The sequence below is a fragment of the Silurus meridionalis genome, chromosome 10, assembly GCF_014805685.1.
Source record: "Silurus meridionalis isolate SWU-2019-XX chromosome 10, ASM1480568v1, whole genome shotgun sequence".
NCBI classification, from domain to species: domain Eukaryota; kingdom Metazoa; phylum Chordata; class Actinopteri; order Siluriformes; family Siluridae; genus Silurus; species Silurus meridionalis.
In genome coordinates, this window is record NC_060893.1 from 23,560,209 (window position 1) to 23,572,600 (window position 12,392).

Here is a 12,392-nt window from a genome sequence, read left to right on the forward strand (position 1 = left end):
TCATGCAATAAACTCATGTAACATACCCTGCCCTGGATTAGATACCTCCAAAGAGATTACAATACAGGACAGGACAGGACAGGACAGGACAGGACAGAAAGAAAGAAAGAAAGAAAGAAAGAAAGAAAGAAAGAAAGAAAGAAAGAAAGAAAGAAAGAAAGAAAGAAAGAAAGAAAGAAAGAAAGAAAGAAAGAAAGAAAGAAAGAAAGAAAGAAAGAAAGAAAGAAAGAAAGAAAGAAATGCCAAAAAGAAAGAAAGGCCAAGAAAGAAAGAAAGAAAGAAAGAAAGAAACACAAATAAACAGAAGGATGGAAAAAGTAATAAAAGAAAAATAAAACAAATTCCAAAAATAAAATAAAGATAAAAAGGAAAAAAGAAAGAAAGAGTGAAAGAAAAAACAAACAAGCAAACAAACAAATTTAAGAATTGAGGAAGGAATAAAAGAAAAAATAAAGCATATAAAGCACATGAAAATGTTAGAAATAAAATAAAAATAAAAAAGAAGGCAAAAAAGAAAGAAAGAAAGAAAGAAAGAAAGAAAGAAAGAAAGAAAGAAAGAAAGAAAGAAAGAAAGAAAGAAAGAAAAATATAATGGTCTATAATCTGATTTCATAGCTTCATTTTCCAGTTCTTATGGCAGTAAAACGCTTTTTATTCCCACACAATTAGCAACAATTTCTCACTGATATCCTTTGATTTATTTCTTTATTTAAATCGATTTTATTATCGATTAACAAAATTTATTTGTTATTAATACTGAATTGTCATGTATCACAATAAGAACAATCATCTGTGATGAAAGACCGCTGTCCTGTTTTTATTATGGTGTTTTTCAGATGATTCCTCTAAAAATACCATAGATACGACCTTGACATTTTTATTGAATTTTGAAGTCAGGGCAAAAGAAACGTCTTTTATAATTTTTTTTCCTTTACAAACCGAAATATTCATAAACAAACCCGCGTATGATTCGAAATGGCCGAGAAGGTCAATAATCATCGAAAATAAATAGTGTTTATACTTCGCACTCTTTGAAAGATGATTGCTGACACTTGCACTGGCCGTAGCCATTTATGATAACGAGTGCACCGTCGTTGTGAGTCAGCTCGTACTCGTTATAGGGCAGCTGAGTGGCCGGATCTGCCATCGGTTGCCTTTCCTGCGTCCGGTTCGGTTGCCTGTTCTGAATGGTCAAGCAGTGGTGGCTTTGACGTACCGAGTGCGGGCAGCACTTCCACGAGATGTACACAATGAAAATAATGAGGAAGAAGAAAAACAAAAGTGCCATGGTCCCCACGATTATCGTCTGGGTTTGTACCATGTTGTCCATTTTTGCTGAGTCGTCTGTAACACCTTTTACCTCGTCTGAGGTACTATCCATGGTAGTGTATGGATTTTTCGAGGTTATGGCCGAAGTGGTGAAAATGCTAAAGCTCCCCAAATTCTCTGCATAGAAGTCCTGCGTCGGGGTCTGCATATTTCCAAACAATGGTCTAGTGAACTGTTGGGGTAATGTGGCCTCCATCGTGGTGCTGGTTGGTGGTTGTGGTGCCAAGATGTTCTGACAGAGTTGGAATCCATGAACTGCATCAAGTATTTCCTCGCCCTGTGTGTACTCAGGGCTGTGACAGAGAATGGATTGCTCCCATCGGCCTTTAAACTTACTAAGCCAACTGGCCAGGCTGCAGATTCTGTTGGTACATTCCCAAAGGTTGCTCGATAACCCGATGGTGTTCAGAGACTTCCACATGTCCGTGGTTTTGGTATCAAGGCTGGTCAACTTGTTGTTATCTAGTAGAAGAACTTTAAGGTTTGGTAAAGTTTCAAACACCTCAGGGGTTAGCATACGAATCTCATTCCCTGTTAAATCCAGTTTTTCCAGAGTGGTCCACTCCCACTCCATGGTAGATGTCAAATTGTTAATCTTGTTCCACTGCAAATAGAGGAACTGAAGGGTGACGAGACGTGGGAAGTGGGCCAGGTTGATCTTGGTTAAGTGATTGTGTTCTAAATGGAGTTCTTGTAGCTTTATCAACCCGGCGAACCCGTTCCGAGCCAGGCTCCGAAGCCGGTTGTTGCTCAAACCGAGGTACTCAAGACTCCAGCAGTCCCAGAAAGCCCTGACAGGCATAGTCCTCAGTAAATTGGACCTCAGGTGAAGGATCTGGAGCTTGCGAAGCCCATGGAAGAGCTCGGGTTCCAGCGCGGTCATCTGGTTGAAGGATAGATCCAGGATTTGCAGGTTAATGAGGTGGATAAAGGTTGTGTTGGGCAGCTTGGCGATGCGGTTCGAGCTCAAGTTCAAGTCCTTGAGCTTGTAGAGCCCCTGGAAGGCATCCTCATGCACGGTGAGTATTTGGTTGTGGTCCAAGTGAAGCCACGTTAGCTGGGTGAAGCCGAAAAACTGGTCCGGTCTCAGCTCGTCGATGCTGTTGTGCCGGAGCGAGAGCCCCAGGGCTCCTTTGTCGACGCCGTCTGGGGGCGCCAAGAGTCCCTGCGTGTCGCAGTAAAACTGCAGGTCCTCGCAGCGGCATTTCTGAGGGCAAGCTGTGCATGACGCAGGAGGGAGGCACAGGAGCATGCTGATCACACAAAGCGCTGCTGGTGCTTGTCCCACCAATGGCCACCTTGGAATAAAAACCTGAGTGGGTTTAAAGACAAGCAGAACGGATCTCAGGGCATGTGTGTATGTATGTATGTGTATGTATGTATGTGTGTGTATATATATATATATATATATATATATATATATATATATATATATATATATATATATATGAAGGTTGATACAGAACTTTTTTTATTCTCATAATATTTAACTCATTAACACTACTTTCTTCCAAATACCCAAATGCCAAACGCATGCATTATTAATTCAATGTTTCTGCTCCGAAATCTGTTGCTCATTTGCAGATATCTGGTTTGAACCCCATTTCTATAATCCACTTCACCCATTCATGTATATTTAAGCTGCATTTGAGATTCATATCTGACTGACTTTATCAGCATCTTTTCACACATCATCATCATCCTCAACATTTTTTTACAGGACTGTTGTTTATTTATTGTAGTCTAAATCACAAGTTCGAATGACAGGAAAATAGAGGAGACGGTGCACAAAGATACGCCGTCGATATTTAAAATGCATGGGTGGTCTACTCCCTCGGTCTCTCCTCTTCACCATTCACTATCCATTTCCTTTTCAGGTCCATAGTGCACGTGTATATATACGAAAGCGTGCACTTACCCATTCTTTTGTGAACATCAGTGACTGCATTCAACTGTCGTTTTCTGCAGACTTTTGGAAAAGCCAGACGAAGGACAAATCCAAGGGGAAAAAAGCCAGAGCGAATGCAAAAAGAATAAAAGACACAGAGAGCCTCCTGGTATGAAACAAATTCAGAAATTCCATGGTGTGTTTTTTTTTTTTTGTCCTGAACGATTGCAAGCTGCATACGGCGAAGTGTTGTCGACCATCCGTGCCGTTTATCCTTCGCTCGCTGGCTCGTTCTGGCTGGTGCTCTTTCTCTCTCTCTCTTATTCGCACTGCCTCTCCACTCCCTTTCTCAATCGCTTTCTGCCTCACACTTGCAATATGCTCGCCCGTTTTGCTTCACTCTTTCCTCTGCAATTTTTTTTTCCCTCGGATGCGTCATCATAAGAATATTGATCAGTTCACCTTGTTGGGTGGAAAATCACAGCTAAAATGAACATTGGACATTTCTCTCTATCTCTCTTTCTTTCTCTCTTTCTAATGCTCTGTCTCGTCAGCTGGTCTCTCATTAGAGATGCGTGTGTATTGCAGCTCTGCCATCCTGTGGAATTCATTTACATTTACAGCTCTGTCGGGGATTCGTTTGAATAGCCGTCGCTTCAATTGACTATAAAACCCGTTTCTAATTCTTCCCATCAGCTCCGGCTACACTGACGGATTTATTTTTAAATAGACAACGTTGTTTCTTTCTTATTCGAAAGATTACCATCTTGCAGCGTTGCTGTGCCACAGTTCCTCTTTTCCATGTATGATCCTGGTTACTTTCTTTGTGTGATGTTATTCTGCTTTCCTCACTGTTAAATTGCATTTTTCTTTTTCTTTTCACACCCAGAGGTCCTGGGATCTGCTTCAGGAAACCACTTTCTGAAGATAAATGAAGGAAAAGTGTATTCTGTCTTTTTTCTGCTTGGTTCAAATTAAGCAGGAATTAATGGCATCCCGGTGAAGCCGACATGAAGGAATAAAAAATAGCAGATTGTCGCTCAAATTAAAAAGGTGAAATTTTGCCAAGTGACTCTATAGCAGCTGCGACCGATTCGTTCATTTTGAACGAGTCTTAAATGTGACTCCGGAGAACGGCTAGTCTCGGAGAGTCATTCGTTCATTTTGAACGAGTCTTAAATGTGACTCGGAGAACGGCTAGTCTCGGAGAGTCATTCGTTCATTTTGAACGAGTCTTAAATGTGACTCGGAGAACGGCTAGTCTCGGAGAGTCATTCGTTCATTTTGAACGAGTCTTAAATGTGACTCGGAGAACGGCTAGTCTCGGAGAGTCATTCGTTCATTTTGAACGAGTCTTAAATGTGACTCGGAGAACGGCTAGTCTCGGAGAGTCATTCGTTCATTTTGAACGAGTCTTAAATGTGACTCGGAGAACGGCTAGTCTCGGAGAGTCATTCGTTCATTTTGAACGAGTCTTAAATGTGACTCGGAGAACGGCTAGTCTCGGAGAGTCATTCGTTCATTTTGAACGAGTCTTAAATGTGACTCGGAGAACGGCTAGTCTCGGAGAGTCATTCGTTCATTTTGAACGAGTCTTAAATGTGACTCGGAGAACGGCTAGTCTCGGAGAGTCATTCGTTCATTTTGAACGAGTCTTAAATGTGACTCGGAGAACGGCTAGTCCATGTGGTCCGATCCAACAGACGAGCTCCTGTAGCTCAAACTGCTGAAGAAGTTTGTGCTGTTAATGATCGATTGTTTCATTTATTTATTTGTTTCCTTGCTTGCTTGTTTATTTTTATTTATCTATCGATCTTCTGTGAGGGGGTATTTATTGATTTATGATTGATTTATTGATTTATTTGATCTTCTGTGCATGGTATTGATTTATGTATGTATGTATTTATTTATTTATTTATTTATTATTTCTCTGCATTATTTGAGTCAAATCTATCGAAAGATTTTTACTGACCACAAATAACCTTTAGATAATTCTATCTTGATGTACATTACAACATATTACAGCATTTAACTTCACCACATCTATTTGGAGCTAGGTATTGCATTAGACAGTGGCCACAATCATCTTCATTATCATTGAGAGGTGGTAGTGGTTAACTTATTGGACTTTGGATACAAAAACTCAGTCGCAACACGCTGCTACTCCCGGGCCCCTTGAGCAAGGCCCTCAACTCATCAAGCTACTCAGTCGTATGAATAAGATAAATAAGTATTTTTGGATCAGGGCATCTACCAAATACCATAATTGTTATTATCATTATCATCATCATTCTAACATCAACCATGAAAAGGGAACGTTTCTCCATTATTTTGAAGATTTGGTGCTGGCTCAACACCTTATTAAAACATTTCTTTTTTTTTCACCTCTCTATAGAGTATATTTAATTTAATTAACTATAAATACATTAACAATACAAGTGAGAACAACAGGGATGATTTCCTGCCCTTCAGAAGACTTTTTATATACTTAGAAAATGGTCATCATCATCATCATCATCATCATCCATAGACGGATTCACGCTCACCCAAAAATCTGCTATTACTTTGTTTAGAAAGTTTGAGGTGCTTCTGATTAAAAGCAGAACTCTAGCTTCGTAATCTAGCATCGTGAGCAATGCGACATCTCTAGCCGACAAAACAAACAAGCCATCGGTGCTGACTAAAACCCATGAGGATTTTATCAAAAAAAAACATTTGCCTAATGGAGTATCTATCTGCAATCTCATTGTCTTCACAAGCTGATTTAACATCTCTGTGGCTGCTTGCTTTTGATAAATTGCGTGTAATTGATTTTCCCCGAGTAGATCGCTCTCAGGTGACTTCACCTGCCTCCACCACATTAAGCAAATATCATCTCCATTCCAGCAACGAATTTATACAAAGTTCATCTCTGCTTCATTTAAACATTTAAATTAAGCATTATGTGATTGAAGAAATGTTAAACAAACCTACAACTTTTTATCATCATATTCCTTGAAAAAGTCATTCCAGATGATTTAATAAAAAAAGAAAGAAATAAATACATAAAAAAAGGAAAAGAAAAGAAAAAAATAAAATAATAAAAAATACAAATTTATTGATATAAAAATGATGCCACAAGACTGTGAATAAATCCAATTGATTTCTGGTATGCTGCAATTATTTTGCTGAAATAATTTGAAATTAAAACAAAATAAAGTTACATTTAAAATCATTTTGCACATCTTAATAATAATTATCGCATCATCAGATTAAATTCGGTTTCATAAAAAAAAAAAAAAAAAAAAATGGGTTCCCCTCATTAGTCTCATTTTATCATTGCTTTAATCGCAGCTTCACTCTGTTGCATGACAGCTACACAAGGTGGTATCAAAAAGTTTCATGTCTAGTTTTGTAAAACACCAACAGATGGCAGCACAAGGCTGCACGCACAGTCACAGGGAGCACCGACCTTCATAAGTAAGTGTGCCAAAAGACAACATCCTGGAATGGAATTGTGGAATTCGGCAAATCTGCCACAGAGACATTTCACGATTTAGCGATGATGCAGCAAGTCGTCCGAGGTGTTTTGATTGGAACGTGTGCTTCAAGAGAGGAAGAACATCACCGGAAGATGACAAGAGATCAGGGAGACCTCTGGCGGTAGCCTTTTTGACACTGTTAAATACAACACTTTTTTGTAAACAGAGCTAGCCTTGAAACTTTTTAATAAGGTGTAGACTAGTTTAAACTCATACTGTATAATCATTAGGTTTAATCTAGGTCTCAGTGGGACAGAGTACATCGAGATTATTATCTGTGATCATCCCATTTACAATAAGTGCTTTGGGTGCAAGTGATCTAATGATTAAAAGATCAAACTTTAGAACTTTTTTGTGTTTACGTACCGTTCACCAGGATCCTGAAATCCCTCTTTAAGATCAATGTTTGCCTCAGTCTGGTGTCGTTCACTCCTGCATGGAAAACAACAGCTCTGAAGTTCTCATTCAGAATCACAGGAACCTGCACAGCGAAATTGAGAACACGAGCACCAGAAAAACAGTGAGTGTGCACCTTACCTTTGGCTCCAGTAGCGCGGACATGCCGGACAATGAAATCTCCAAGAATCACAGTATCAATATGAATAAAATAATCTGTGTTTCTTCTTTCTGAACATGCCAAATCCATCCTGATGGTATTCTTTTAATCTTTTGATTTCTGTAAAGCTGCTTTGGGACGATGTCCATTGCATTGCATTGAAACAAATCGAATTGAATCAAATTGGATTTAAATATGAATCAAATCAAATGAAATTGCAGTTATATACATGATATGAATCCCAGTATTTACCTGTATTTAAGTTTAATGTGATCATTCTTATTAGCGATTTAAATACATATATAAAATTACCCAAATTAAGATTGGATTACCCAAATAATGATTGGATTCCTGTTGAATCTGGTTCTTCTCAATGTTTTTTTTTTTTCTTATACCATCTCAGGGAGTTTTTCTTGCCATTTTCACCAATGATTGGGGAAAAATACACAGGGACCAATTTGTAGACTTAAAATTCATATTCTTATAATCTATTGATTTCTGTAAAGCTGCTTTGGGACGATGTCCATTGCATTGCATTGAAACAAATCGAATTGAATCAAATTGGATTTAAATATGAATCAAATCAAATGAAATTGCAGTTATATACATGATATGAATCCCAGTATTTACCTGTATTTAAGTTTAATGTGATCATTCTTATTAGCGATTTAAATACATATATAAAATTACCCAAATTAAGATTGGATTACCCAAATAATGATTGGATTCCTGTTGAATCTGGTTCTTCTCAATGTTTTTTTTTTTTCTTATACCATCTCAGGGAGTTTTTCTTGCCATTTTCACCAATGATTGGGGAAAAATACACAGGGACCAATTTGTAGACTTAAAATTCATATTCTTATAATCTATTGATTTCTGTAAAGCTGCTTTGGGACGCTGTCCAGTGAATTGCATTGCATTGAAACAAATCGAATTGAATCAAATTGATTTAAATATGAATCAAATCAAATGATGCTTGAATCAGGTTTTCAATGTAACAGTAAATACAATGTATTGTTAAATATTAAATATTATATAATAGAAATAATGCTAATGTAACACATACACTAGATGAACAAAAGTATTGGGACACCACTGGGATACATCATCTACATCACATCAGTACCTGACTTTACTAACACCATTGTGGCTGAATGAATTTCCACAAATCTCCACAAATTCTATGGGAACAACTTCCCAGAAGTGTGGAGGTTCATATAACAGCAAATATATTTAAAATTGGATGTTCATAAAGCATGTCAGAGGAATAAGTGTGGTTATAGAAGGACACCTGGGCAAAGATCTAGAGCATAAATCTGAGTGAAATTCTCATGTAGAGATATGGTACAGGCTTTAGATTTGGATCATGGTGCTTTCAGATAAGCAGATTTATAGAACGTTTTAGAAGATATTGTTAGAAAATGTTTCCCTGCAGAGACAGGATCATGTTTTTACCATTAGGTTACAAGTGGTAATAAAACTATAATGTCGTTTAGCTGATACGGTTGTACACACCAGCCGAGATCCAACTCAGGAACTTGAAATGAGAGCATAAATATCCTATTATCCAATACACACTCATACACACACAAAGGTACAAATTGTTTCTGGATGTTTGATCGTTTTTTCTGGCCCTTGTCCACCAGCATGAGTCCTATTCTATTAGCCATAGGGATGAGGTGAATAAAGCACCGGGGAAATGCAAGACCCAAAACAAACCCAACCACATTCTGGGAAAAGACATCTGTGGCGACTTTAGAAGCACCTGCAGTACAAGTGCACTCTGGGAATCCAGGCATGGAGCACACTATAAAGTTATAATATAGTTTCAAATCAAATAATGCACTTTCCCCATTTATTCATTTATCATCCGCTTGAGTTGTAAGGTTGAGTTGAGGCAAGTAAAGTCAAGTTAATCATGAGTGGTTAAGTTGAGTTTTGTCAAGTCAAGTTGCATGGGGTTGAGTCGTAAAGTTGAGTTGTGTCATGTAAAGTCAGATCACATGAAGTTTGATGTTAAATTATGTGAAGTTGAGTCGTCTTTTCAGTTCTGTCAGGTTATGTCAAATTGTAAAATCAAATCAAGTCATGTAATTTTAAGTTGAGTTATGTAAAGTTGAGTCTATTCATGGGAGGTTGAGTAGAATGGTTTGAGGCTGATCCGAGTCATGTGAGATCAAGTTAAATCATACAATCAATAAAATCCTGCAAAGTTGACAAAATGGGATGTAATTCATCTGAGGTCAGTCAAACAGAGTCAAGTCATTCTGAAATCTAGTGTCTAAAAACGTCTGGTCAAGTTGAGTCTAGCTAAATCAAGTCTTGTTGATAGATGTTGTCTAGTTAAATCATAACATTGTAAGTATTTTATAGTTGAGTCTAATCAAGTCTGAGTCCAGTCTAATCAACTGAAATCTTGTGTCTAGCTGAGTTGAGTCTAGTCAAACAAAAGTCAGATGATGTCTACTGTAGATTTGTCTAGATAATTCAAGTTTAGTTAAATTGAGGTATGTTTCATTTGAGTGCAGTTAACTGTATTCTAATTAACTCAAGTCCAATCAAGTTGTCAGTTTGAGTCTAGTATATTCAAATGTAATCAAAAAGAAAAATATATAAACATTTTAATTGTGTATAATCTTATAAATCTCATATCATATCCAAATGTACTATTTAATATCTATCTATCTATGTCTAATATATATTAATATATATATCTGATTCTATGTTTAAGAAGTGCATTTTATATGCCTCTTGATTCTGCAGTCTTCCTCCTACTATGAGATTTTCTCCTTGTGTGCATTTCTTCAACACTGAAAATAACAATATTTAGTACTGTAGCACAAAAGAAGAGCACAGAACACCTCTTGGGAACTGGGAAATATGTGAGCTCCTACTGATTTATGGCATTTGGCCTAAAACAAATTTGTCTAAAACAATGCAATGTTGTTATATCTATAATGTTATGGTCACCTTTCCACACATTGAGATCATCAATCTTGCAGGCATTCAAGATATTTTTTTTTTTTTTAATTTGTGGTTCTCTTAAATTTTACTCCAAACTCGGAAGCACATAACTTTATAGAATGTCTTCGGATGAGGTAGGTTTAAATATCATGGAGACCCAAATCTGTTCCAGCATGACAATGCGCCCGTGAACAAAGCCAGCTCTATGAATATTTCTCCTGCTATACAGCTCCAACCCTATGGGTACATCCGCACTTTACTAACACTCTTTTGGCTGAATGAATCTCCACAAAATCTAGTGGAACATCTTCCCAAAAGAGTGAAGGTTGTTAAAGGAGCAAATGGGGATCAAACGTGGCCTGGAATAATCAAAAAGCTCAGGTTTTCACAAACATCTAATCCATATAGTGTACATACTGTTGGAATAAACACTGATTGACTGTTTTCTATATTAATGAGTCACTATTTTAATGCATGATGTAGAGGCAAATACCACAAACCTTTCTCTCTCTAAAAACTAAACTCTTATAGCACGATTTTATCTCTGTGTGTGATTTGGAGCAGCAGCTCATTGGATTTCTAGGAAATGGATAAAGAAAATAAGTAGTTTGATCCATGTAGTCAGTTTTGCACTGTAAAACATCAATGACAGCTTGAACTTGTCAATTCTGAGAAGTGACCATGGTATAAAGGGCATAATCCATGACTAGGTGTGAGGTTTTACACCATTCTAATCCTCTGTGCTTCCCCTCCGTCATGCAATAAACTCATGTAACATACCCTGCCCTGGATTAGATACCTCCAAAGAGATTACAATACAGGACAGGACAGGACAGAAAGAAAGAAAGAAAGAAAGAAAAATATAATGGTCTATAATCTGATTTCATAGCTTCATTTTCCAGTTCTTATGGCAGTAAAACGCTTTTTATTCCCACACAATTAGCAACAATTTCTCACTGATATCCTTTGATTTATTTCTTTATTTAAATCGATTTTATTATCGATTAACAAAATTTATTTGTTATTAATACTGAATTGTCATGTATCACAATAAGAACAATCATCTGTGATGAAAGACCGCTGTCCTGTTTTTATTATGGTGTTTTCAGATGATTCCTCTAAAATACCATAGATACGACCTTGACATTTTATTGAATTTTGAAGTCAGGGCAAAAGAAACGTCTTTTATAATTTTTTTCCTTTACAAACCGAAATATTCATAAACAAACCCGTATGATTCGAAATGGCCGAGAAGGTCAATAATCATCGAAAATAAATAGTGTTTATACTTCGCACTCTTTGAAAGATGATTGCTGACACTTGCACTGGCCGTAGCCATTTATGATAACGAGTGCACCGTCGTTGTGAGTCAGCTCGTACTCGTTATAGGGCAGCTGAGTGGCCGGATCTGCCATCGGTTGCCTTTCCTGCGTCCGGTTCGGTTGCCTGTTCTGAATGGTCAAGCAGTGGTGGCTTTGACGTACCGAGTGCGGGCAGCACTTCCACGAGATGTACACAATGAAAATAATGAGGAAGAAGAAAAACAAAAGTGCCATGGTCCCCACGATTATCGTCTGGGTTTGTACCATGTTGTCCATTTTTGCTGAGTCGTCTGTAACACCTTTTACCTCGTCTGAGGTACTATCCATGGTAGTGTATGGATTTTTCGAGGTTATGGCAAGTGGTGAAAATGCTAAAGCTCCCCAAATTCTCTGCATAGAAGTCCTGCGTCGGGGTCTGCATATTTCCAAACAATGGTCTAGTGAACTGTTGGGGTAATGTGGCCTCCATCGTGGTGCTGGTTGGTGGTTGTGGTGCCAAGATGTTCTGACAGAGTTGGAATCCATGAACTGCATCAAGTATTTCCTCGCCCTGTGTGTACTCAGGGCTGTGACAGAGAATGGATTGCTCCCATCGGCCTTTAAACTTACTAAGCCAACTGGCCAGGCTGCAGATTCTGTTGGTACATTCCCAAAGGTTGCTCGATAACCCGATGGTGTTCAGAGACTTCCACATGTCCGTGGTTTTGGTATCAAGGCTGGTCAACTTGTTGTTATCTAGTAGAAGAACTTTAAGGTTTGGTAAAGTTTCAAACACCTCAGGGGTTAGCATACGAATCTCATTCCCTGTTAAA

General features: G+C 37.9%; 1 protein-coding gene and 1 pseudogene across 1 annotated transcript; both read right to left on the reverse strand.

The window, feature by feature from the left end:
* Window positions 1–696: 696 nt before the first annotated feature.
* Window positions 697–3,533, reverse strand: LOC124392551 (leucine-rich repeat transmembrane neuronal protein 2-like). The gene is made up of 2 exons (XM_046859691.1): window positions 3,248–3,533; window positions 697–2,641 (listed from the first exon to the last, which is right to left on the reverse strand). Exons 1-2 carry the CDS (start codon window positions 3,275–3,277, stop codon window positions 1,016–1,018), a joined length of 1,656 nt encoding a protein of 551 aa, XP_046715647.1. The 5' UTR covers window positions 3,278–3,533; the 3' UTR covers window positions 697–1,015.
* A 7,963-nt stretch (window positions 3,534–11,496) lies between these two features.
* Window positions 11,497–12,392, reverse strand: part of LOC124392053 — a 90,901-nt pseudogene continuing 90,005 nt past the window's right edge.